The sequence below is a fragment of the Camelina sativa genome, chromosome 1 (genome assembly GCF_030686135.1).
Source record: "Camelina sativa cultivar CO46 ecotype springtype chromosome 1, ASM3068613v1".
Classification (NCBI taxonomy): domain Eukaryota; kingdom Viridiplantae; phylum Streptophyta; class Magnoliopsida; order Brassicales; family Brassicaceae; genus Camelina; species Camelina sativa.
Genome location: NC_141880.1, coordinates 14601581 through 14628401, shown reverse-complemented (window position 1 = coordinate 14628401; position 26821 = coordinate 14601581). Strand labels below are relative to the sequence as shown.

Below are 26821 nucleotides of genomic sequence, written 5' to 3'. Positions count from 1 at the left end.
CAAACAAAAATGTCAAATCTATTATTATTAATTCACATTTTATCCTAAAGGAAATATGCAAAATCAAGATCCTTTCTCACTGTTGATGTCTCTTTGCTTCAAGAATAGCTGCTTCTTTCAACATATAAGTAGAGTCAGAGTTCATGTTGAGTTTGGCTAAGGCCACAGACTGCAAGTAGAAGGCGGTTGGCCAATCCGGGTACACATTTTGTGCTGTCATCCCATCAAGGAGAGAGTTATCTGGCTCATTGCAGAACAGATAGCTTATACTACGCCTGGCATAAACACTTGGGTACACCAGTTTCCTATTCTCAATGAACTGTGAATACCAATATGCTTGCTGAAAGGCAGAGAATGTTATAACTACCTGCGAATAAAAGGCGATGGCGGTTTTAAAGTCTTGCTCTTCGAAGGCTTGGTCACCTTGTTTTCGTACGTCTTGAAGTTCTTGCACCTCTGTCCATTCTCTGAAAGATGACTTAACTCATGAACAAATAAAATAATAGTTAGCCTCTTTGATGCCAAATTAGTTGTAAGTCATGTTTAAGAATTGATGAGTTTGGTTACCTCGATTAAATCCTTGTCATCGTTGTATGCTGTCGACACCAGGATTTGATGAATAGATGCAAGGTCCATTCTCGAACAGGCCTCTCCTAGTGGCGAAAGATGAGTTGACGATGATGCCTCCTCTTGTTGCGTTGTCGTTTCAATCACTTCATGAGATGGAACCTACAAGCAGGAAGATCAAGTTTAACATGAATGCGAGATTAAAAAAAAAAACAAAGAATGACGAAATTATGAATATGATGATAAGGTCATTACTTGTGGTCTAGTTAGCAAGGTTTCAAGCGTTGCAACAATCTCTCTTGTGGTGGGACTCTCTTGATCCTCGTGCCGCAGATATTGAGTGGCGAGTTTGAAAACTGTGGTAGCTTCATCCATGGAGAACCTCCCCTTCAGGTATGGATCTACCAACTGGTCAAGAGTCTTTCCAAGTATCATCTCAGGAGCCTAGAAAGCAAGATAATAACAACTAATTAATCGACTTATATATGACTTGTGTTGCAAGAAATTAACAATGGTAGAAATTAATAAGATGAATGGTTTATTCACACAACTAAGAAAGCAAGAGATGACTTACATGGCTTGGAGGAATTTGCTTCCCACTTATCAGATTCACAAGGATAGTGCCAAATCTGTACGTCACATTTTGAGGGTTCACACTTCCTGAAAATGAGAGTATACCATCACATTTTGATCATAATAGTAAGAATGATACGAAGAGAGAAATGCGTATTTGTTACCTGTTGATCTTTGATCATCATTGATCCCCTTCACCAAGCCGAAACTGGATAGACACGCATCACCATCCTTCAACACATCCATTATAAAACAGTGTAGCATCCTTATAAGATCACACGAGAGAAGACATAGGCATGATGAAAATATTGTTTTAAATTACACACCTTATCAAACAGAACTGTGTAAGCACTTAGATTATTGTACAAGTCAAAACCAGCGGTATTGCAATAATCCAATGCTTCCGCTATATGATACGCCACTCGCAACCTCATTGACCATTCCATGTTTTTCTCTGTCAATCACACAACCGATACAAACTTCAATAACAGAGAATACTAACACGTTCTGATTCAACCGTTCCTACAAGCAGATACATGTACAGATCTAAATCAACAATGCAGACGCTCTATGTCTTTAGATTCAAAACAGAGAACCCAATAAGCTCTGTTTCAATCGATTCTACATGCACAAATCACAATCATGTCACACAAACCAACAACGCAGCGTCGTTAACCTCAGATTCACAAAAGAAGAAGATGAAGAGAGGAGGAATCATACGATGGAACAAACGCTTAGCAAGAGTATCGTTAGGCATGAACTCTGCAACAAGAAACCCTTCATCTCCATCGCTGCAGTATCCTAACAACTTGACGAGTCTCTTGTGCTTTAGCTTCCCAACTTCTTTTGCGACTTTCTGAAAGAGAAAGAGTCAAACCAATCAAAAGAGATCAACGAACGTCGCAAAGTTGATAAGCTTTACAGGAAAAGAAAAGGTTACGGTACCGCGAAGTAGTCAGGATGATCCTCCTGAGGCGTAATCTTGAATACTTTGACAGCGACGAAGCCAAGATTCTCTGATAAAAGACCTTTGAAGACGACATTGGAAGATTCTTCTCGGTTCTCTGATATGATCTCGTCGGAACTGAAGTTCTTGGTAGCCGTCGTGAGATCGGAGAGGGAGAACTCTGTGAAAGGCCAGTTGATGAATCCGTCGTTCTTGAGTTCGTCGTTATTGACTTCATCGTTCTTGGGTTCGACATGCTGAGTCTGTGGCTGTTGCGGAGGAGGTTGATCGTTCACGAGAGGCGTTGAGACGCAACAACCACCCATGGTTTCGTTTTTGCCGGCAAAAGCAGAGTATCCAAAGCGTTCTTTGCGAGAAAGATGAAGAGAGAGACCGTTGGGATTGATTATGAGAAAACTTTCACATAAAAGTAGTTATTTGTTGCTTTATATATTGTTAAAATTGTCACGAATGATAGTATTGTTAAGCAGGAATTTACTCAATTCACTAACCTATTTGAAGTTAGTAAATTATTCTCTCTCCAACACAAAAAGCAGAACGAACGAAGAACTCGCGAATCTCTCTCTTGTTTGTCTTTTCAAAGCTTGGAAATTAAAATGGCAAAATCGGTAATAAAGGGAGATTTGTGTTTTTTTGTTTCTTGTATTTTTTTATTGGGCTTAATTTTTGGAGCCCAAAACTTTCTAGTCCATCACGAGTTTTCCAGTTTAGGTTTCAACCGAGCATAGGTTAATCAGATCTTATTAATCTACTAGAAGTAGACTAGCGCATCTATAACTTTATAATAATTTTAATATATCTTAGATTTATTAAATATTTAAAATTTTATACTTTCTGTTGATAAATTATCTTATATTTGTTACTTATTTTGTTTTTTAATAAGTATTCACAGTTACTTAAAATGAATGATTATTGATTAGTTAAACATTAAGCTGAAAACTTTTGTTAATATAAAAGGCTACTTCAAAATATTTAGTTTATATCCCATAATATATAGAGCTCTTCATGTAATGATGCACAATCAAGACGTATAAATATTTTTTACGTTGGAAAAAGAACATTGATTACATATAAAATTAAATGCGGCTGAGCATGAACATTATGTGTTAGTTTGTCCGCTTTTAACATAATCTATAAAACATCAATATCTTCTAAAACCAGAAACCTCCAAGAAGAACGAGACAATAGCTTGAATTTCTCGAATAACCTCTTCTTGTGCCGAAACTCATGCTATTTCTTCATTCTCTGTGTAATAAATTTCATTAATTAGATAATTAAAGATAGCATAAATAATTTTGATATTTATATATTACCAGCATGCTTCACACATGCTTAAAAACTTTATTATTATAATTTGAATGTTTTAGCAATAAAATAATTTAATTTTAATGAATTATACAAATGACTTCAAACACATTTGTGTTCTAGAAGTAGAATTCTTTCTGTTTCTTGATTAATTGCATTTGGAAAAGAAAGTTCTATGTTAGGTATTTCTATATTTTAATCACATACTTTGTATCTATTGAACATACTAAATGCAAACTGAATTTTAGTTTAGAATTGAGTTAAAAAATGTTATAAATATATATTGATATATTATTCTAAATATTTTTCTCTTTATATATATATATATAGAGATATGTTGTATTATACGCAAAATGACCAACGAAAAAGAGTAAAATACCATTTTATTATCGAGTTACTTTTTTAGTGTTAACTACATAACCTAAGAGAACAATAAAATAATTGTTCACCAGATATGTTTTTTTTTCTTTCTATGTTTTTATTTCTATAAACCATGTAATTAATGGGTGGAATAAGAGATAACTCAAATTTTCCTACTTCTCAAAGACATTGTTTTTCTTTTTGGTTCCCTCCGTCTCTCTCTCTAGAATGTAACTAGGATTAGCTTAATTAGGGTGATATTTGGATCTTTCGAATTAATAAAAACATGGTAGATGTGAGTCTTGTGAAATGCGTATTGGTGAAACTTGCACACATGGTCAAATCCCATTGTCTTTCTCTGCTTGCGGGTAAGCACTATCATGACATCATCAACAATCGATCATGGCTAGAAAAAATATGAGACGAAAAAAGTGCATACATAGTATAACCCATACAAAAATGTTGTGAAAAGAAATTAGATGTTAATTATATTTAAAGAAAATAATTAAGACTAAAGTGTGTAAGAAAATAAAAACTGAATTTGGAAGAATCACATGGCTTTGAAAACCCATATCATGAGTTATATATCACCTAGACGTCCAAATCTTCCTCGACCCTTAACTCTAAACATCGCAAAACCTTTTTTTATTAGAAGTCATAACCTGTCAATAAAATAAAGGACTATGGAAATGGTTATGGGAAACAAAGTTAATAAATATATAGAAACACAGTTGTAACGTTAAGGAACAAATTTAAAGTAATATTATTTGAAACAGTTAATATTTGTTTAAACTCATTTTCATGGGTAATACATACAAACACACTTGTATAAAATATAGCATGGTAATAAGTAGCATAAATATTGTGACTAAGATATAGAATCTATTATGGTTTATGAATTATGATCAAAAACTAATATTTTTATATTTAAAATTTATCAAATGGATAAAAAGAAAAACAAATTACAACATTAATATACAAAATAGGCATTCGAAACACCATTTACAAGTGAGAATGTGTTATGTGCCTAAGACCTTCTTCATCTAACTCTTTCTAATAAACAACCACATTTCAGATGTTCACTTCTGTATATGCTTCAAAATTTCAACTTAACTTATTTATTTCAAAACCTATAAATGTCACATAAAGAAAAAAAGTTTAATATTACAAAATTTAGAAAATTATGTGAGAGGTAGAATATGATGTTAGATGAAGACTTTGTCTAGCTATTTATAGATAAATTTTTTAGTAGTATGAGAGGTTTTTCATATTTTTTTGGTCAAACATTATGGAAGTTATGATTAAATTTCAAAGAATATTTTTTTTTTCGACAAATCAAATATATTATATCGCAAAGAGTTTTACATGATACATGAGTCACTCAAATACAACCAATGACACAAATATAGGAAATTGAATATAATTTCGATGAAAGAGTGGAAGTGACCCTGCTTTCTAATAAAGCCTTACAGGCTAACAGATAAAATCTGTTACGTCCCTCCTTCACATACTCGTAATTGGCTATCACCTTATAGATGAAACTCCAAAATGCTTTTCGCATTACTTTTGTTAATAGAAAAAACTGAATAGTTGCTTGGAGTGATTCTGAATCTTGTCTTCTGAAACTCAAAGCGATATGCTGGAAATGCCTAACCCATCGTTGCCGATTATTGAACATGATTTTCCTTTTCATAGACGTAGAAATTTCCGACCAAAGGAAAGAGAAATAATCATCATCATAGTCACTCACCACAACTGTCATTCCCATCACGCTCGTGTCTTGGACACATCAAGTGAATAAAACGACGAACCAGTTTTAGTAGAAGAAAGGGTTTCAACCAGGAAAAGTTATCACCATCATCATTCATCGCCTTCATTTTAACACCACATCTATTTCGGATTCTGATTAGCAGACTGATTCCTCCATTAATTCCAGGATCAAAAACCCATGTTAAAACTCCATACCTTTGGGTAAGAGAACATTCACCGGTTGAAACCCGGAAATTCCACCGGCAGTGACCGAGCACACCGGAAAAAAACTTTCTACAAAGAAAGACATCACAATTCTTTCGAATCGACACTACGTGAAACGAGCGACAATGGAGATGAGATGAATCTCTCATATATATTAGTGAAATCTCAACGATTTGATAGATAATCCAAATCAAGGATTGATCTGATGGGGTGACCATAGTCTGATTTGGAAATGATGGACTTAGTCCATGTAACACCATTGTCGTGAAGAGGCAAGTTGCGTGGGTTTGATAATCTCGATTTGCCAGTTTTAGTTACTGAAATTTTAAATCTGTGTGGTAATTAGGAGATGTAAAAGCAATTGCACAAAGAAAACAAAACAAACGATGGCCGATGCCGGAGAAGCCGACGCTGGCCGGAAAAGGTGGAGAACGAGGGTTTTGCTGTGAAACGGTTGGTTTGAGGAAACGCCTATGGCGAGAGAGGAAAACCCTATTTCAGAGTATAAATATACCATAAGTTTTGTCTGTATTTTTTTTTCTGTAAAACACTAATTGAATTGCAATTAATACATTAAAGTGTATTCATTTGATGAAAGATTTGCTTTTCAATTTTTTCAAACATCATGGAAGTTACATTTTAAAGAAATAATATGCAATAAATTGTGTTAATGATTAATATTCAAGAAATATAAAATATCATATTGTTTTATATTTTGAAATTATTTTAGAATAAATTGATTTGATCTTTTGGCACAAAAACTGTGAAACAAATATTATACTTTTTTGTCCAAATAACCATCACATTATAGTTTTCCAAAATTATGATATTAATATTTAAATCTTTAATTATCGGATTTTTTTTGTCAATATCGTAAATTTAATTATGATAATATTTAATTCTTTCTTATTTGAAAATTATAATGTTATGATAATTATATATAATATTTGATAAATGATATCTATGATAAACATAATATATACATTGTGCAAGTGTTTCAAAAATAATATGTTAAAAGTGAGAAGTAATATAAACAAATATAAAAACTGAGGAAAATAGTCGGTAGATATAAGACAATGCATAAACTGATGGTATTCTTTCAAATCAAACCTAAGTAATTATGTTCATAATTTAATTTTATAGAAACAAATTTTTTAAAAATTTAAACTAATTTACTTAAATATAGAAATTTAATGTTGGTATAGTTCCACCATCTTACTTAAATTTGATTCCGCTTGTCCCCGTGAAAATTATATAAGATTCAAACATAGAAATTAAATCCAAGAATTCAAACCTATAAATTTACTTTAATGTTGGTATAGTTACAAGATGAAACCAAGAAAGTATGTTGATGGTTTAACCAAGAAATTTAATTTAATTTAATGTTGGTTTAATCTAATGTTGATGGGTTTTTTTTGGTTTTATGGGCTTGTAGTTAATTAGGTCCAAAAAAAAATACAGTTGTCAGAAATATAGCAATCCAAGTGTCATCTTCTTAGTAAAAGTTGAAAAAAACCTTCTCATATTATATAATTTAATTTAATTTAATGTTGGTTTAATCTAATGTTGATGGGTTTTTTTTTGTTTTATGGGCTTGTAGTTAATTGAGTCCAAACTATAGTTAATTAGGTCCAAAAAAAACAAATACAGCTCCTGAGAAATATAGCAAGTCAAGTGTAATGTTCTTAGCAAAAGTTGAAAACCAACTTCTCATATTCTATAAGATTTGACACTAATTAATTGATCGAGAATCTAAAAGAATCGGGAAATCTTAGCGAAAGCTAACTGCAAAGAAAAGTTATTCTTTGTTTACATGCAAAGAAAAAGTTATTCTTTGTTTGCATGCAATGAATAAGCAGAACATTATTTATTACCACTAGAAGAAAACTTTTAGAATCAAATTTTCAATTATTTATAGTGAAAATTTGTTAAGAACTTGATATCAATCTTGTTTGATAAAATAATTTTAAAAAGAGCCCTGAGCAGACGTACAATAAAGAAAGACTAAAAGAGTGTGTGACATGTATTCTAACGGTGCATTTCATGAGGTTGAAAAGGATGGCAAACTATTACTGATGTACCATCACCCTAAGTATTGTCCTATACCACAAACACAGTCCCCAACCTTTTCCACTGACCTTCCTCTCCAACCTCTTTTCTTATGCCCTCGATTACGACGGCTGAAGTACATGTCTTCTAGAAGTTCAGACACTTTTCCGCTTAGTTCTTCCCCAGAGTACGTCTTTCCTACAACAAGAAACTCTAATGATCATCATGTACTCCCTTTGTTTTGGTGCAACAATAGAGAATTTGATGCCAATGGTGGATGCCACATATGCCAAGGCTCAAATTTCGGCACAGACTATTATTTTTGTAACTACTGTAGCGTAAAATTACACAAAGAATGCGTTCAATCTCCACCTAAAATCAAACACCCTTTCCATCCTGAGCATTCTCTCCAACTTTTCTTTCATGATGATATGTCTCGCAAAATTGAGTGTTTGTGTTGCGGAAGAAGAGCACATTGGTTGGTTTATCATTGTACCATATGTCAGACTTTTATGCATCCAATCTGTGCGATGAACCCAATCCCCTTTGTTATAGACCCACCAAAAAATCATGTCCACTCTCTCACCTTTTTCCCTAAACAAACTTCCTTAACTTGTAACCTTTGTGGTATCTTGAGAAAAATTTATCCCACCTACGTTTGTTTCAGATGTAACTTTGTTGCTCATAATGATTGTATGAATTTCCCACACATCATCAAGATATCACGTCATCGCCATCGTATCTCCTTCACTCTTTCCCTTCCATCTAGAGAATGGTTTTGTGGAGTTTGTCGTTCAAGTATTAGCGCTGATTATGCTGCATATACTTGTGACACATGTAGCGATTATGTTGTTCATTCAATATGCGCTATTGGGAAGGATGTGTGGGATGGAAAAGAACTCGAAGGTGTACCAGAAATATTGGATATAACACAAGATGATGGGCCGTTCAAGGTGATATCTGAAGGAGTGATACTTTATTTTCTTCATGACCATCATCTCCGACTCGAGGTTAGCAAATCGAAAACATGCTTTGTCAAGCGTGTGTCCTTCCTATATATGAAGGTAACTTCTATGTTTGTATGGAGTGTGAGTTCATCCTCCATGAAACATGTGCTAAAGCTCCTCGTAGAATCCAGCATGCGTTACATCCTCATCCACTTATATTGGAGGTCCCCAAGAGATATACTTACAATAATGTCCATTACAACATTGTCCATTGCGACACTTGTGGTCGTCGTTCTCTTGGCTTTGCCTATGGGTGTAGGATAGGGGTATGTGACTTCAAGCTAGATGTAAGGTGTGCTTCAATTTCTGAGCCGTTTTATTACGAAGGTCATGAACATCCCGTGTTCCTAGCTTTAGGCGCAGGAATAAAACTCATATGTCACGTATGCAAAATAAAATGTCTAAAACCATTAAATTGCATCAAATGCAATTTTATTATGTTTCAAGTGCGCAACCTTGCCATACAAAGCAAGGTATAAGCATAACACACACTTTCTTACAATTGCATGTGGTGAAGAAGTAAGTGAGAAAGAATGGTGTGAAGTATGCGAACGTAATTTAAAAGATACTTGCACAAAAGTATTCTACTGGTGCAACGAGTGTTACACCACTTGTCATATTGAATGCTTAATTGGTAGAGACCCATATATGATGCCCGGTCAATACTTTAATAAATGGGTAATAACGGCTCAAGTTCTTCGCAAATGTAATACTTCTCGACCATTATGTGGTTCTTGCAAGAACCGCTGTCTGGGGAGAATATATGATTTAGGCCACCGTATAGCATGTTCATATGAATGTATTTAAACATATTTATCTATCCCTCTGAATAAAGTATATATATAAGTTTCTCTTTTACTCTCAGTTTGGTATTTATTAACTGATAATGTCTTTAAACTATTTATCATCCGTTAAGGCAATGGCTTTGGTGATTTAAAATTCAAACAAGAAGAAATGAGATTTGCAAATGCATTGCTCAATAAATAAAATATGTCAATGTTAAACATCATTGCAATGCCGCTAGACTTTAAAACTTAACCAGTCACTCAAACCTAAACCTGATTTTAGGACAAACGATCTGCAACTAGAGAACTGCATTTACACATTTGCACTTCACATCAGAGTCTTTTTATGATAAATAGAAACAGCCATTCGCTCCACACTTTATGTACATCTCAAAACAAAAACAGTGGAGACTGAATGGTTTAACTAAACGATAAAACGAACTATACCTTCTTTGGTTCAAAATTGAAAATACACAGATTCAGATCTACAAATCATTGAGTATATAACGAAAGAATCTTCTTCAAAGACAGACATCTCTATCTGTCACTTGTTTGTGTTTTTTGTTTCTTGTATTTTCTTATTGGGCTTAATTTTTTGAGGTCAAAACTTTCCAATCCATTGAGAGTATTCTGGTTTAGTGATTTGAATTTGATGTTTACTGTATATGACATTTACTGTATTTTTATATAAATACTATGTATTAGTATATGTGAATAAATAAGGAATTTTATCATTTCTAAAAATACCATTTTTTATTAAACATTTTCGAGAGGGAATTATTAATAGCATAAACAGGTAAAAAACTGAAAACAACTTAAAAATACATATATATATATATATATTACTTTATATGTGTATATTTTTCACATAAACATATTTATATACTAACTACTTAAAAATACACATATATATATATATATATTACTTTATATGTGTATATTTTTAAAATTTTAACTTTCTTTTCTTTATCAAAAAAAAAATTAAAATGCATACTTAAATATACTAAAAATATTAAAAAAAATCTTGAAGGAAAACTAACAAAATAGCAACAAATAAAACATTTTGTAAGAGAAGTTGTCTCTGGATCTTATTATGGTTGCTCTAGAAATATATGGATAAAAACGTTTTTCAAGCCACGCAGCTAGAGCCGTTGATATTGTTACTCAGGCTTTATGTGAAAAAAAAAACATTATAGGAGGAAGCGCAACTACAATCAGAGGAGTCTGGGGTTGTCGGGGCAATCCAGGTTCAAGTATCTCATTGTCAGATCGATGGCTCCTTGAAAGCATCAAATCTCAATTCAAGACAGGGATGGTGGTGTTGTGACTGTGAGAATTAAACTTTACTGTTGGGAACAAAGTGTCTTCGACGAAGCCCATCTCCTCTTAACTTAGAGTTAGAAGCTCTCTTATGGGTCATGGGGAGTATTCTTTCTAAAGAAGTTGTTTGCGAGAGATTTGAGACAGATTGTGTAGAATTAGTTGTGATGGTCCACAAGTCCCTGAAGATTGACCGGCGTTCTCGAACCTTCTTGATGATTTCTATTTGCTCTGGGCTTCCTTCCCTAGCTTTACCCCTGTCTAAAATCTCACGCTCGTCGAATTTGAGGACGAATTCTCTCGCTTGGTCGTTCAGATCGTTAATTGTAAAAAATTCCTTTGTAAACTCATTTCCTCTGGTTTGGACAACCAATCTTGGGGTTCTATTTTAATTAATGTTTGGTTGAAAAAAAAAACAGATTGTAAGAGTGTCAATCAATCAATTATATTTTGATATTTATCAGTAAACAAATTAACATCTATTTTAAGTGTCATTTCATAATGGCTAAAAGAGTTGATACATCTTAAATCAAACAAATGTAAAATCAAATACATTAACAATCATCAAAGTTATGATGAATTAGTGAATTCTTTTTTTTTTTGTCACGAACCGAGATTGGTTTTCATTAAATCAAAGTTGGTACAATAGGTAAGGAAAGTAAAGCCTATTTAGCTAACGCATCAGCTCTCCTATTCCTGTCCCTTGTACGAATTCAAAAGAAACATAATCGAAATTGAGAGATAAGTAGAGGATGTCGTGGTGAATCCCGTGAAGCTCCTTGAAAGAAGCCTCCAAATTTAGCGCTTTGATCAACTGTAGTGAATCTGAAGCGAATGAAACTCTCTTGAAACCCAGATCAAGAACTTGGTGGATGGCCAGGAGTAAAGCGGATGCTTCTGCCAGTAATGGGGAGATGAGATAATAAATTCTTTTCCATTTCATAATCAATCTTTATCTAGTGAGATTGTTGTTCTTGGCGTATCATCATGATGCATCTCCGTTATGAAATTTTATAATCTGGTCTCGTACAGTCATATCCATAGTCTCAAAAAAACAAAATAGGTTCATCGCTGTCTCCACCATGATGGTTTTCTATAACGACTATTTCCAAAACAATACAGTTATGATATATATCATGAGTTGATTACTTAATTGGTGAAGATTCGTGTTCTGAAAGTGAGCAAGAACTGGACGACAAAAAAAAAAAAAAAAGAGTGAGCAAGAACTGAAATAAAAAGAAGGTTTAACAAACCAAAAGAAAAAGTCTATAGAACATTTTTTTTATCCAAGAGAAACTCTTGCAAAATCAAGAATCTTCACCCCCTACTAAGCATATTGCTTCAAGACGAGTAGCTCTGTTGAGACTTTTAAAGGATTCATTGCTCATGTTGAGCTTGGCTAGTACCACAGTGTCCAAGTTGTTGCTGTTGACTCGAAGATGATGCCTCATCGTGCTGCTTTGCCAGTTCGAGCATTTCAAGAGATGGAATCTACAAGCAAAAAGATCGGATTTATCAAACGAATGCGAAAGAAATCATCAAGGATAGAGATACGGTTACAGTAAGCCCCCTTCTTACTTGCGTTTTAGTATACAAGTCTTTAAGTGTTGCAACAAGCTCTGTTGTGATAAGACTCTTTCTGTACTCGCATTGCAAACATTCAGTGGCGAGTGCTAAAACTGTGGCAGCTTCTTCTTTAGAGAAATTTCCATTTAGATTTGGATCCATCAGATCAGTAACATCCTTCCCATTGATCATCTCAGGAGCCTAGAATCAGAAGAATAACAACTCAGTAATATGTAGCTTGTGTTGCAAGAAATTGACAGTGAAAAGAGAATCTAATGATCACAGTCACAAAATCAAGATGAATTGGTTGATCCATAAGATTAATAAGCTACTAAGAAAGCAAGAGAGGACTTGAACAGAATCACTTACTTGGATTGGAAGAATTTGGATTCCAGTAAGCAGATTCACAAGGATGGTACCAAATCTGTATGTCACACTCTCAGTGGTCACGTTTCCTACAATGAGAATATAAAACATCACACATTCTGAAATGAAATAATCTGAAACGACTAGACAATATCACAAACTGATTACTTTTCGTTCTTCGATCACAATCGACGACCTCCTTCACCAAGCCAAAACTGGATAGACACGCATCACCATCCTTCAACATATCCATTAAACAGTTTAGCATCCTTATAAGATCACACGAGAAAAGGCATAGGCGCATGATGAAAATATTGTTTTACATAACATACCTTATCAAACAGAACTGTGTAAGCACTTAGATTACTGTATGAGACAAAACCAGCGGTATTGCAATAGTCCAATGCTTCGGCTATATGATACGCAACTCGCAACCTCATTGACCATTCCATGTCTTTCTCTGTGAATCACAACCGATTAAAACTTCAAAAACAGAGAATACTAACAAGTTCTGATTCAAGCGTTCCTACAATAAGATACACTTGTAAAGATCTAAATCAACAACGTAGCCTCTTTAACCTCAGATTCAAAAAAGAAGAAGATGAAGAGAGGAGTAGTCATACGATAGAACAAACGCTTAGCAAGAGTATCGTTAGGCATGAACTCTGCAACAAGAAACCCTTCATCTTCATCGCTGCAGTATCCTAACAACTTGACGAGTCTCTTGTGCTTTAGCTCCCCAACTTCTTTTGCATCTTCCTGAACGAAACAGAGTCAAACCCATCAAAACAGATCAATGAACGTTGCGAAAGTGATAAACTTTAGAGGGAAAAGAGAAGGGTACGTACCGCGAAGTAGTCAGGATGATCCCAAGGCGTAATCTTGAATCTTTTGACAGCGACGAAGCCAAGATTCTCTGATAAAAGACCTTTGAAGACGACATTGGAAGAGTCTTCTGCGTTCTCTGATATAATCTCTTCGGAGCTAAAGTTCTTGGTCGCCGTTGTGAGATCGGAGAGGAAGAACTCTGTGAAAGGCCAGTTGACGAATCCATCGTTCTTGGGTTCGTCGTTCTTGACTTCATCGTTCTTACGTTCGACATGCTGAGTCTGTGGCTGTTGTGGAGGAGGTTGATCGTTCTCGAGAGGCGTGGAGACGCAACAACCACCCATGGTTTCGTTTTCGCCGGTAAAAGCAGAGTATCCAAAGCGTTCTTTGCGAGAGAGATGAAGAGGGCGAGAGAGACTGTTGGGTTTGGTTATTATATTTATATAAGTAGTTTTAATTGTTGCTCTATAATCTATATATAATGTGCAATCATTAAAATTACTTGTATTATTGATCATGTTCTAGCTATGTCCGTACTGTTAGAGATTGATGAGAGTCTAGGAATGGAAGAATTATATATTGACTCTCATAAGAATATGGTTACAATGTACAAGCATATATATAGGAATAACATTTAACCTACTTTCCTAACTAGTGAGATCATATAGAATATTTACAAATTATTGATATGATTATGAAAGATTTACATATCTTCTAGATATCCTCTTATACGCCCCCTCAATTTCAAGTTAGTGAAATGTGGAACTAATGGCTTGAGATTAATCTTAGTAGAATGGTAGAGCTCGTGCTTGAACAACACCATCCAATCTTGCTTTCGACATCTTGGTGGTGACGAAGTTAGATCCTGTATAGATCGGGTGATGGTTGTAAGCTGACGTGATTTTGTTTGATTTTTTTTTAGTGATTTGAAACAAATAAAATTTTGATGAAGTATCGATGGTTTAAAAACTGGAAAATAAGATGGTTTTTTTAAAAAATAAAAAAATAATTAAAAGAAGCACTATGGCTTGATTCAAAGGCTCATAAGAAACTTGAATGAGAAAAACATTTTTTTTTTAGAATAAAAAGATGAAGCACTTAGTTTAGAGTGAGAGATCAATGATGATAGACCTGAACAAAAAAAAAAAAAAAAAGCTTGATAGCTTAGATTCAGAGGTTCATGATGAACTTGAATTGCAGAAGCACTTGGCTGAGGCTCATAAGAAGCTTGAATGAAAGATAAAAAGAAGAAGCATTTGGCTTAGATTTAGAGATCATAGATCTGAACAAAGAGAAACTCGATAGCTTAGATTCAGAAGCTCATGATGAACTTGAATGTGTAAGCACTTTGCTTAATAACATAAAATAAAAATATAACAGTTTGATCGTTAGATCTAAACTCAGGAGCAAACCTGCTCTCATACCATGTTAGAGATTGATGAGAGTCTAGGAATGGAAGAATTATATATTGACTCTCATAAGAATATGGTTACAATGTACAAGCATATATATAGGAATAACATTTAACCTACTTTCCTAACTAGTGAGATCATATAGAATATTTACAAATCATTGATATGATTATGATAGATTTACATATCTTCTAGATATCCTCTTATACGTACGACCGTCCGTATGTGTGTCCAATAAGGCCCGTCCGTACGTGTGTCCAATAAGGCCGACTACCATCGACGTATGGAGTAGAGATGAGGCCTTACCATATGTGAAAGCCCAAGAGAAGGATCTAGAAGTCTCCTTGTAGCCGTTAATGGATAAGGTCACGGGTTGCTTCACGTTAGGAGACCAAGACAAGTCGCTTTCACCATTGGGATCTGCTTATTCTCTCTCTCTATGTCCCTATCACCTAGTTGTCGAGTGTAGAAGGGAAAACCCTAGTCTCCCTTGATATTTAAAGACATTAGACTACATTGTAAAGATAACACTTATGGAATACAATTCTCTTTGTCGATTCTCTCTTCATGTTTATCACTTTACTTCCGCTTAAGTCTAACATGGTATCAGAGCAAGTTTCTCGATCTATGACACTCTAAACTTCCTCTTCTTAAGTCTATTCTACTCTATTCCTAATCTCTAGATACTCCTTACACTCTCTACACTCACTCGCTTATATACTCTCTACACTCACTTGCTTCAATACTCCTTGCTATGGACACCACAAAGCCTATTGTAACTCCGGTAGTACTCAAGGGCTCAAACTACTTATTGTGGAAACGCACCACAAAGACCGCACTTAGTGGCCGGGTACTATGGATCCATGTTGAGACAGACCAACTCCCCAAGAAGACCATGAAGGAAGACGGTAAAGAAGAAAAGGAAGAAGACAAGGAGGCTGATCTTGAGAGGGAAGTCAAGTGGTTCCAAGAAGATCAGACCGTGCTTGCCATTCTTCAAAACTCACAGGACGCTCCTATCCTTGAAGCATACTCCTATTGTGAGACGGCCACGGAGTTGTGGGAGACACTTGTGAACGTTTATGGGAACGTAACCAACTTGACTCGAGTATTTGAAGTCAAGAAGGCTATCAACGGTCTCCACCAAGAAGACTTGGAGTTCACGAAGCATTTTGGGAAGTTTAGGTCCTTATGGGCCGAACTAGAGATGCTCCGACCAAGCACCATCGATCCGGCTATCCTGAATGAGAGAAAAGAGCAAGATAAGGTCTTTGGCCTCCTACTAACTCTCAATCCGGCATTTAACGACCTCATTAAACACATACTTAGAAGTGATAAGCTCCCAACACTCGAAGATGTGTGCTCTCAAGTTCAGAAAGAACAAGGCTCGCTTGGTCTCTTCAGCGGCAAAGAAGAGTTACTCACCGCCAACAAAGGAGTCTACAAGCATGAGGACAGGAAAGTGGTGGTGTGCAACCACTGTAAGAAAAGGGGTCATGTGAAGGACAAATGTTGGATCCTTCACCCTCATCTTAAGCCGGCGAAGTTCAAGGCAAATCTCTCACAAGAAGGGGCGAGTGGTCACAGTACCGGTCCTATGAACCAAGGAGGCGCAGCAGCTACGGCCATGGCAGCCTCCTATGGAGATCTTGTGAGGAAATCTGACTTGGAGGCTCTTATCAGATCCATCAACGCACTAAAGGAATCCGGTACCTCTTTCTTTGCTTCAAAACCTAGTAAATCTCTTGTTGTTGATTCAGGGGCTTCTCACCATATGATAAGTAATCCTAGTCTCATACACAACATAAAACCTGCCCTAGGAAATGTTATTATTGCTAATGGGGATTACATACCAGTTAAAGGAATAGGAGACTTGAAACTGTTTGATAAGAATTCAAAAGCTTTCTTTATGCCTAATTTTACCTCTAATCTCTTATCGGTTAAAAGAGCAACTACTGATTTAAACTGTTATACTATCTTTGGACCTAATAGTGTACATTTTCAGGATATTGAGACTGGCAAGATTCTTGGGAAAGGAGATGCTAGAGGAGATCTCTATGTCCTAGAGAATGCTTCATCAAATTCACCTACATTATTTTCGCTTATATCGAGTCTTAGTAGTATTTCTAGTGATGTGTGGTATGCTAGACTAGGCCATCCCACTCTAGAGCATTTGAATTAATGTTTCCTTTGATAATTCAAGTTGTGAGTCTTGTATTCTTGGAAAACATTGCAAGTCTATTTTTCCTAAATCTACTACTATCTATGAACATTGCTTTGATTTAGTGCATTCTCATGTGTGGACTTCTCCTTGTCTATCTAGAGATAATAACAAGTATTTTGTAACTTTTATTGATGAAAAATCTAAGTACACATGGCTTACATTGTTACCTTCCAAAGATAGAGTCTATGATGCCTTTGTTAACTTTCAGAATTATGTGACTAATCACTTTAATGCTAAAATAAAGGTACTAAGATCAGATAATGGAGGAGAATACACAAGTCACAAACTCAAAGAACATTTAGCAAAGCATGGCATACTCCAACAAACAAGTTGTCCCTACACGCCCCAACAAAATGGTGTAGCTGAAAGAAAAAATCGACATCTCATGGAAGTGGCAAGATCGATGATGTTTCATACCAATGTCACAAAACGGTTTTGGGGTGATGCCGTGATGATGGCGTGTTATTTAATCAATAGGACACCAACAAAAGTCTTACAAGACCTGTCTCCATATGAGGTACTGAACAAGGTTAAACCCTCTCTTACGCACTTACGTGTATTTGGTTGCGTATGTTTTGTTCTTATCCCAGGTGAACAAAGGAGTAAGCTCGACGCCAAGAGCACTAGGTGCATGTTTATAGGCTACTCGTCAAGCCAAAAGGGATATAAGTGCTATGACCCCTCCACTGGCCGTACTCTTATCTCTAGGGATGTGAAATTCCTTGAAGGTCAAGGTTACTATGAAAAGAAAGATTGGGAAATCTTGAAGGACCTATCTCACTCTCCTTCGGACCGGGCCACCAACTTACGCTTTCTTCTCAATCACCTTGGTCTCACTACACCTCCTGATCCGACGCAGTTCTCCCCAGCCTCCTCATCGGCTCCTAGTGAATCCCAACCAGGGAACATTGATGTTCATGAGGATGTTCCATCTCAACCGATGGAGGACATCTTTGCATCTGAACCTGTACCAATAACCGATGTACCCACCACGACACTAGAAGATGAGCTGGCCCCAACAAACGACCATGCGGCCACAATCACTGATCCCTAGCCAACATTTGTACCTCGGAGAAGTGAACGCCTCAAGTTTCACCCATCTACTTCGAAAAATAAGCGCGTCTACTTCAACAATCAAGCGGTCGCTCATCCAATTCAGGCTGTTTGTTCACTTGCCCTGTTCCCTCCTGATCATGCAGCCTTCCTAGGCAAACTTGACGACCATTTCATTCCTCAGACGTATGATGAAGCAAAAGAACACCAAGTGTGGGTTGATGCTGTGGCGGATGAAACTGGCGCTATGGTCCGGAACCATACGTGGGACGAAGCGGACCTCTCTAAAGGAAAGAAGGTTGTCAGTTCTAAATGGGTCTTTACTATCAAATTTTTGAGTAACGGTGATATTGAGCATCACAAAGCTCGCCTGGTGGCTCGGGAGTTCACTCAAACGTATGGCACCGACTACACGGACACCTTTGCTTCGGTCGCCAAACTTCACACTGTTCGAGTTGTCCTCTCTTTGGCCACCAATTTGTCTTGGGATCTTTGGCAAATGGATGTCAAGAACGCCTTTCTTCAGGGGGAGCTTGAGGATGAAGTATACATGCGTCCACCTCCTGGCCTAGAAGACATAGTCACTCCAGGCAAGGTTCTCCGTTTACGCAAGGCCATCTATGGCCTGAAATAGTCTCCCCGTGCCTGGTATCACAAGCTCAGCTCCACTCTTCGGAGTCATGGTTTTCGTCGTTCTGAAGCTGATCATACTCTCTTCTCTCGCCGCACCACCGGTGGTCTCGTCGTGGTCCTTATCTATGTTGATGATATTATTGTCTCTGGTGATGATAAGGACGGTATTAAGGAAACTAAAGCCTTTCTTCATTCTCAATTTGATATTAAAGACCTTGGTGAGCTGAACTATTTTCTTGGCATTGAAATATATCGCTCCTCGGAGGGATTATTTCTGTCTCAAAGAAAATACGCTCTTGATCTTTTAAGTGAAACAGGTAAACTTGGTGTAAAACCGGCCCCTACACCACTTGAAGACGGCTACCAGGCCAAGCGAAAGGAGGCACACAAGAGGACCATCGGACAAGAGGCCCCGCTTGATCCAATTGACGCACCATATGATGATGTGATGCGATATAGGCGTCTTGTAGGTAAGTTGATTTACCTTACTATCACACGACCTGATCTATGTTATGCTGTGAACCAGGTGAGCCAATTCATGAAGGCGCCAACCAAATATCATTGGAGCATGGTGGAAAGGATCCTAGGCTATCTCAAAGGAAGTCCGGGCCAAGGTATATAGATGGGAAAGAACTCCAATACCGAGATCGTGGGCTACTGTAATGCAGACTACGCCGGCGATACATTAGATAGACGCTCAACCACGGGATACTGCACGTTCATTGGTGGGAATCTGGTCACATGGAAATCTAAGAAACAAAAGGTTGTGTCGTGTTCGAGTGCTGAAGCCGAGTATAGAGCTATGAGGAAGCTCACCAACGAGCTAACATGGCTAAAGGCACTCCTCAAGGATCTTGGTATCGAGTCGAAGAAGCCAATCATCATGCACAGCGACAATGAAGCGGCTATTCACATCGCAACCAACTCAGTCTTCCATGAGAGAACTAAGCACATTGAAGTAGATTGCCACAAAGTTTGAGAGAAGATTGAAGAGGGGATAACACTTCCGTGCCACACTCGGAGTGAGGATCAACTGGTCGATATATTCACTAAGGCTGCATGTCCAAAGGTTTGCGCACACATCCATAGTAAACTTGGACTTGTAGACCTCACTCGCCCATGATCGACTTCTCTAACACATGGACATCACACTCTTTTTCCCTTAACATAGTTTTGTCCCATGAGGCTTCCTATGTTAAGGTTTTTAATGAGGTGATGCTTCATGGGTTCCAAGCTTAGCCATTTCATAAGGCTAAGCTTGAGGGGGAGTATTGATCATGTTCTAGCTATGTCCATACGGCCGTCCGTACGGTCGTTCGTACGTGTGTCCAATAAGGCCCGTCCGTACGTGTGTCCAATAAGGCCGACTACCATCGACGTATGGAGTAGAGATGAGGCCTTACCATATGTGAAAGCCCAAGAGAAGGATCTAGAAATCTCCTTGTAGCCGTTAATGGATAAGGTCACGGGTTGCTTCACGTTAGGAGACCAAGACAAGTCACTTTCACCATTGGGATCTGCTTATTCTCTCTCTCTATGTCCCTATCACCTAGTTGTCGATTGTAGAAGGGAAAACCCTAGTCTCCCTTGATATTTAAAGACATTAGACTACATTGTAAAGATAACACTTATGGAATACAATTCTCTTTGTCGATTCTCTCTTCATGTTTATCACTTTACTTCCGCTTAAGTCTAACATGTATAACCATATTTCATGGTCCAAAACAAAACTAATGTACCATCTTGTGGTTGCAGGAAGACAGAATTATCAAAATCGAGGTTGGCTCGAATATGAAGGGAAAACATAAAGGAGTGCAGAAAAGGTTACTTGAGATCAATTCCAAGGGCGTTTTACACACCTTGTTGTTGCCACAGTCTTAATCTTGCACTTTGTGATATGGCAAACACTTCTCCAAAGGCAGTATCATTTTTTGGAATCATTCAGCGAATTTATTGTTTCTTTACATCTTCAAACAACCGATTGAAAATATTTGAGGATAAGGTGGGAGGTCTAACACTTAAGTCTTTATCACATACTCGATGGGAGAGTCATGTTGAAAGTGTTAAGGCAATACGCTTTCATGCTCCCAAAATCATGGATGCTTTAGTTTACATTGCTGAGAATAGTGATGATCCGAAAGAACAAAGTGAAGCTGAATGTCATGCAATAAGTGAAACACATGGAATTGGAAGCTTTCAGTTCTTGGTTTCAATGGTTATTTGGTATAATCTTCTTTTTGCTGTGAACATTGTTAGTAAGAGTCTGCAATTCGTGGATATGAACATAGATGTTGCTATCTCTCAGTTGAAAGGGTTGGTTTCTTATTTTCAAACGTACAGAGACTCAGGTTTTGAGAAAGCAAAGTTGGAAGCTAAAGAAATTGCAGATTTGATGGAGATTGAGGCAGTATTTCCCGAAAAAGCAAAGCGAGTCATTATAAGAAAAAGAAATTATGGTGAAGAATCAGAGAGAGTTACAGGAAGTGTGCTTTTATCACCAGAGGAGAGCTTCAGAGTTGATTACTTCATCCACATTATGGACCAAGCTTTATGCTCGCTTAAGACAAGATTTGAACAATTTGAGAGGTATGAACAAATATTTGGCTTTTTATTTGATTTGAAGAAATTGCAGTCAGCGAGCGATGAGAGTTTGATGGCATCTTGTACTAATCTTGAGAAGTCTCTAACTCATGGGAAACTTTCGGATATTGTTGGTAATGATTTGTTCTGTGAACTAAAGATTCTAAGAGAAGCTTTACCATCAGGAACTAAGAGGCCAATTCAAGTGTTAGACTTCTTGAAACAGGTTGAAGATTGTTATCCTAATGCATGGATCGCTTATCGAATATTGATCACGGTTCCAGTTTCAGTTGCATCTGCTGAGAGAAGCTTTTCAAAGCTGAAGTTGATAAAATCTTATCTTCGTTCGAGTATGTCACAAGAAAGACTAAGCGACTTGGCTATCTTGTTTATTGAAAGTGAGCTGGTTAAGAGTGTTGATTTTGAGAGTTTGGTTTACGATTTTGTAGCACAGAAGGGAAGAAAAGTTATGTTTTAGAAATAAGATTTAGGTTCTATGATTGTTTTTTTCCGGATTATGTTGCTTATCATTTTAATAAAAAAAATTTAGGCCTTTTTTTTAAAGATCGCTTCCGGTCTGTATAATGCTAGGCACGGTTCTGTGTGTACCAATGCAAACACATTCCTCCACTTTATTGAGAGAAGAGATGTTGAAGCAGCCAGTTTGGTCGGAACTCTGGACAAGATGTCGCCTAGAACCTCATGAGGGAGCCAGCTGATTGCATCTTCGGAGCCAACATCCAACTTTTTGGTATCCATAGTGACAGTCAGAAGCACTCTCTTCCTTATAAGTAATTGCCTGAAACATGAAGTCAGCTCAGAGTGATTTAACTGCTGTGGACAAAAGCCATAACGCACCAAACGAAAAAAAAAAAAAAATTGGATATTTCTAAAACCTAGCAAGAGCTCAAAAGTGTCTGAATGTTATAAAAATAACCAGAGAGATAGCAAAGAAGAGAGAAGTTCCACAAACAATGAAAGACAGATTTCACAATTACAAAAATTTGAACACGCAACTAGACAGATGAATTAATACGAAAAGCTAAAGGTTCAAGCTTTATGCAAAGGAAGATTCGAGCTCGAGTAAACACGAGAAAACCGATTAGTATCAAACTACTACAACAGCCTCATTGCAAAACCAGTCTAGGTATAATCTAGTGGAAGCTCAAAAGAACAACAATTTAAGCGCTTGTAAGAACCCAGAGGAAATCATAAGGAAACAGAGATCATAGAAGATTCAAATCCTACAATTGCAATTAAACAATGATGGTTCCACGAAACTTTTAAAAAGGGTAATAGCTTCAACCTTTTCGTTTACCGATTGAATTGAAAGATCTGGCTTTCTGGCAAGAGGAACTGATATATATACTGAAATCGGCGCTAGGGATGTCAAACGGCACTATGGGCTAAACCAGTCCAAATTATAATGGTCCGGTTATGGTTAGTGGTTACACTCAAAATTGAATTGAAGCGGACATTTGGGTTCAAAACCCAACTTACCAAGGTTTTTTTTTCTTTTTTTTTGTCACTCAAACGAGGTTTTTTTACCAAGGTTTCTTAATTTGAGAAAACTCTTTTTCTTTCTTTTATTTCGTTTTCCTCAAAAATAAAAAATTTTCTTTTATTTTCTTTTTCTAAATAACAAAATAGTGGAATAAAATTTTATAGATTTATTTTCCTTCTAAAAATAATAATTTGAACGTGTAGATAATTAAAAATGTCAAATGGTAAAAAAATATGCAAAAGATGTATCATTCTTCGTTAATCATCATGCATTGAATGTAAAACAGTATAAATTAGATGTGAATAATGAAACACTGAAAAATCAATTTTATAAAAGGGTCATTGGCACTTAGACCTACTTTCTCTCAATTTTATTGCACTTAGACCTATTTTTTACATACACATTTATTTGATTTTTATTTGCCAAGTCGATAGAAAATCTAATCATCTAATCATCTAATCTATAAGAAACCTTAGCCAAAAATTTCATCTCCAAAACTTGGGATCTTTCTCTATATGAACCTTGTTATCACAAAGTCTAAATCTACACTCAATTTCGGATTACAAAATTTATTATAATAATGTCTGTTTTGAAAATGAGATATTTGGAAAAACACTCTATTTATATATCTTTTTGCAAAATTACCTGTTATTGTTGGCCATTTTTAATGATACTCTTTTCTATATACAAAATAATTAAATTTTAAACCCTAAACTCCAAATACTAAAACTCTAACCCCTGAAAACTATATCCTTAATTAAATGTAAAATAGAGAACCCAAACCTAAAAAATGTCTAAAAATTAATTTAACAAAAGACTATAAAAGGGTAAATTTTCTTCTAAATATCATCCTTATAAAACAATTGTTATGTTGTATTTTCAAAATATAATGATAGAAAATGCTCTACAACATATCATAAAATAGCAAATTTTTGTTTTAAGTTTCAATTTCTACATATTCATCATTTGTTTTTGTGCGCCAGATATTCATCATTTTCATTTTAATAGTTTTAGAGACTATCAGACAATTGATATTATTATTTATAAATTTGAATTTATTTATGTCATGTGTATAAGTTAATCAGTCTATAGTATTTGTAATTTATTGGGAATAATGTTTTCTAAATATCACACATTCAATTCCAAAACGATAAATTTATAACATTGGAAAATCTAATCTTATTTTGCTAAAATTATCCCAATTCATAATTTTTAATAATTTAATCAATTAAAAATACATCTATAATTAATATCACTATGAATTAATAAAAAATTTTGGTTTCAATATTATTAAGAGAAATTCCTTTAAATACCACTAAAAAGGTTTTTTTCCAAAAATATTACATTTTAGTATTTTTTTCCAAAAATACCACAAAAGTTTTTTTTTCAAAATTACCACAAACACAAAAAATTGATTTTTAAGGATGTAGAATTTTTTTTAGGTTTGGGTTGATACATTTAGTTTTAGAATATAGTTTTTAGGGGTAGGGTTTATTATTTAGAATTTAGGAATTCGTTTTTAGTATTAGAACTTTAATTCAATTATGTGGTATTTTTGAAAAAAATTATGAAATTATCCTAAAAAGCTAAATTGTGGTATTTTTGGAATAAAAATCTATTTTAGTGGTATTTATGACAATTGTCCTATTATTAATTTATAATGTTTTACTGTATTTATAAATAGTATTTTTTAAAGACATTTGCATTTTATTTAATTAGAAGAAAAAAAACTAGACTTGTTCATTTTTCTAACCTTGGGTTAAAAAAAGTAGAAGGAGACATCATCGGCTTCTAGCTTTTTGATTATGTTCGTGAAACTATAATAAATTCTCCGAGGATTCGATTCGATTCAATTCCGATAGATGAAGGCTTCTGGAGTTTTAGCGGCTGCGGCGGCGAGGGTTGGACCGGCGTTGAGGAAGCAAGTATTAACCTTGACGGACGAAGCTGCCTCTAGGGTTCATCATCTCTTGCAACAGCGCCAAAAGCCTTTCTTAAGATTAGGCGTGAAGGCTCGTGGCTGTAACGGATTGTCCTATACCCTTAATTACGCTGGTACGAGTCCGACTGCTCTTCGATTTTTCATTTTCTGGGTTGGTTTCAAATTACAGCCTTTGATTTTGGGTGGAATCAAGTTTCAATTTTGATTTTAGAGTTTTGAAATTGTGAATTTTGATCTTGTTCTGTGTTTTTGTTGTTCTTATTTCTCTATTTGATAGCCATAGCCTAAGGAGATATAGATACTAGACTTTGGTTAAAATTGAGATTGTGTAGTGTGTTCAATATTGTTGTATCTGGTTTTTGGTTCATTAGTGATTGCTGTATAAGTGTATAGTCAATGATTCTGCGGATGTTTCTTGTCGTATGAGACTGATACAGGGACACTAGTTGAATGCATTGGTTTCCCTTGAAGTCTCTAGATGTTCATGACAGGTTTCATACTGGGGTTTTAGTTCGTTGACGAAAAAGCTGTGTTTGCATTGCTATGTTATAAGTGTTATCTAGTTTACCGTATAACATTCAGCGATTGTTTCTTGTCTTCAAGTGTGTAGATGTTCGCATCGCGCTTGGTAGAATTATTCATGTTCTGTAATTTTTGGTAGTCAGTTCTTGTCTTCAAGTGTTATCTGCCTGATTCATTCTTTTGTATCTTAGATTTGGTAAATCCGTCCCAATCTTGATAGTTAATACTGGTAGAGTGGGTAGTTCCATAATCGTTTTTTTGTTTGTTGTCACACTTGATAGTTAGGTTTGGCAGATATATATCATTTTGTTGCTCCAGCATTATTCATGTTCTGTAACTTTTGGTAGTCAGTTCTACATTCGTTTTTGTTTATATCTTTATGGCTGAATAGGCAAAAGGACTAGATAAGCCAACAAAGTACTGTACACGAGTATCAATATATGGTTCAAGGTGTTATAGTGTACTTATCAGCTAATGCACAATTTCTTAATTATATCTCTGAAACATCGTCAAAGTTGCGTGCTATGTTACATGCTGTTGATCGTGTGTCTTGAGCCTTTGTTTATGTATATATCTCTTTGCGAGTGCCTGTTTCAGATGAGAAAGGGAAGTTTGATGAGCTGGTGGAGGAGAAAGGTGTGAGGATACTTGTTGAGCCAAAGGCTTTAATGCATGTGATTGGAACCAAGATGGATTTTGTAGATGATAAACTCAGGTTTGGACCTCTGTCACATTTCAAACCCAAAGTCGCTTGCCGATTTGTAAAACCATATTATTAACCTCTTTTGCTTTAATTGCACAGATCAGAGTTTGTGTTCATCAATCCTAACTCCCAAGGGCAATGCGGTTGTGGTGAATCGTTTATGACAACATCTACCTCCAGTGGTAAGTAGATTGGTAGTCGACACACGGGGATGCATTGTTACAGCACTATCATATATTATACTGTTACCAGAATCAACATTCATGAGAGACAAAAGGCTTTCCAATAAGAATTGAGTTTTTATGTTTGTGTACAACTTTAGGCATAGATTGGTCATTCCATTGCTTACACATTAGAAGCTGCCTGGTTGTTGCCAATGTGTTATCTATAACGGGTTCTTGTTCTAGTGATATCTTGAGATCAATTCATGTATTAAAATGTTGGATTATGTAAATTAATTTATGAATACTACTGAGGCCTTCGATATAGAATTCGTTTCTCTTGTATATAGATATGTTACTGAAGAATGAGAGTCTGTTGGCCGTCCCTGGACAGGCTTTTCAGTTCAAAGATTAGGATCG

General features: G+C 35.8%; 4 protein-coding genes and 2 pseudogenes across 4 annotated transcripts; 3 read left to right on the top strand and 3 right to left on the bottom strand.

The window, feature by feature from the left end:
• Nucleotides 1–2436, bottom strand: LOC104792075 (putative inactive receptor-like kinase BSK12). The gene is made up of 9 exons (XM_010518113.2): nucleotides 2086–2436; nucleotides 1861–1996; nucleotides 1467–1594; nucleotides 1305–1371; nucleotides 1142–1227; nucleotides 823–1011; nucleotides 568–729; nucleotides 368–478; nucleotides 1–319 (listed from the first exon to the last, which is right to left on the bottom strand). Exons 1-9 carry the CDS (start codon nucleotides 2410–2412, stop codon nucleotides 77–79), a joined length of 1449 nt encoding a protein of 482 aa, XP_010516415.2. The 5' UTR covers nucleotides 2413–2436; the 3' UTR covers nucleotides 1–76.
• Nucleotides 2437–5116: 2680 nt separating this feature from the next.
• On the bottom strand, nucleotides 5117–6057 carry LOC147949933 (uncharacterized; annotated as a pseudogene).
• Nucleotides 6058–7674: 1617 nt separating this feature from the next.
• LOC104792067 (uncharacterized) lies at nucleotides 7675–9666 on the top strand (annotated as a pseudogene).
• A 2567-nt stretch (nucleotides 9667–12233) lies between these two features.
• Nucleotides 12234–14011, bottom strand: LOC104708514 (putative inactive receptor-like kinase BSK12). The gene is made up of 8 exons (XM_087509056.1): nucleotides 13981–14011; nucleotides 13688–13899; nucleotides 13463–13598; nucleotides 13172–13299; nucleotides 13008–13077; nucleotides 12843–12928; nucleotides 12486–12674; nucleotides 12234–12398 (listed from the first exon to the last, which is right to left on the bottom strand). The coding sequence occupies exons 1-8, from the start codon at nucleotides 14009–14011 to the stop codon at nucleotides 12285–12287; spliced, it is 966 nt and encodes a 321-aa protein (XP_087365182.1). The 3' UTR covers nucleotides 12234–12284.
• A 7256-nt stretch (nucleotides 14012–21267) lies between these two features.
• On the top strand, nucleotides 21268–22047 carry LOC147949932 (uncharacterized). The gene has a single exon (XM_087511411.1). The coding sequence runs from the start codon at nucleotides 21268–21270 to the stop codon at nucleotides 22045–22047; it is 780 nt and encodes a 259-aa protein (XP_087367537.1).
• Nucleotides 22048–24775: 2728 nt separating this feature from the next.
• LOC104792058 (iron-sulfur assembly protein IscA-like 1, mitochondrial) lies at nucleotides 24776–26734 on the top strand. The gene is made up of 3 exons (XM_010518088.3): nucleotides 24776–25128; nucleotides 26135–26252; nucleotides 26340–26734. Exons 1-3 carry the CDS (start codon nucleotides 24936–24938, stop codon nucleotides 26428–26430), a joined length of 402 nt encoding a protein of 133 aa, XP_010516390.1. The 5' UTR covers nucleotides 24776–24935; the 3' UTR covers nucleotides 26431–26734.
• Nucleotides 26735–26821: the final 87 nt, after the last annotated feature.

Bases quoted from the DNA above. Each gene is read 5' to 3' on its own strand.
- LOC104708514 (XM_087509056.1), bottom strand. From the start codon at position 14,011: ATGGGTGGTTGTTGCGTCTCCACGCCTCTCG. The intron at 13,599-13,687 runs GTACGTACCCTT...TGTTTCGTTCAG, and splicing joins ATCATCCTGACTACTTCGCG to GAAGATGCAAAAGAAGTTGG. The intron at 12,399-12,485 runs GTAAGAAGGGGG...TTTTGCTTGTAG, and splicing joins ACTTGTATACTAAAACGCAA to ATTCCATCTCTTGAAATGCT.
- LOC104792075 (XM_010518113.2), bottom strand. From the start codon at position 2,412: ATGGGTGGTTGTTGCGTCTCAACGCCTCTCGTGAACGATCAACCTCCT. The intron at 1,012-1,141 runs GTAAGTCATCTC...CTTGCTTTCTAG, and splicing joins AGCAAATTCCTCCAAGCCAT to GCTCCTGAGATGATACTTGG. The intron at 730-822 runs GTAATGACCTTA...TCCTGCTTGTAG, and splicing joins CCTTGCTAACTAGACCACAA to GTTCCATCTCATGAAGTGAT.
- LOC104792058 (XM_010518088.3), top strand. From the start codon at position 24,936: ATGAAGGCTTCTGGAGTTTTAGCGGCTGCGGCGGCGAGGGTTGGACCG. The intron at 25,129-26,134 runs GTACGAGTCCGA...TGCCTGTTTCAG, and splicing joins CTATACCCTTAATTACGCTG to ATGAGAAAGGGAAGTTTGAT. The intron at 26,253-26,339 runs GTTTGGACCTCT...TTAATTGCACAG, and splicing joins TTTGTAGATGATAAACTCAG to ATCAGAGTTTGTGTTCATCA.
- LOC147949932 (XM_087511411.1), top strand. From the start codon at position 21,268: ATGAACATAGATGTTGCTATCTCTCAGTTGAAAGGGTTGGTTTCTTAT.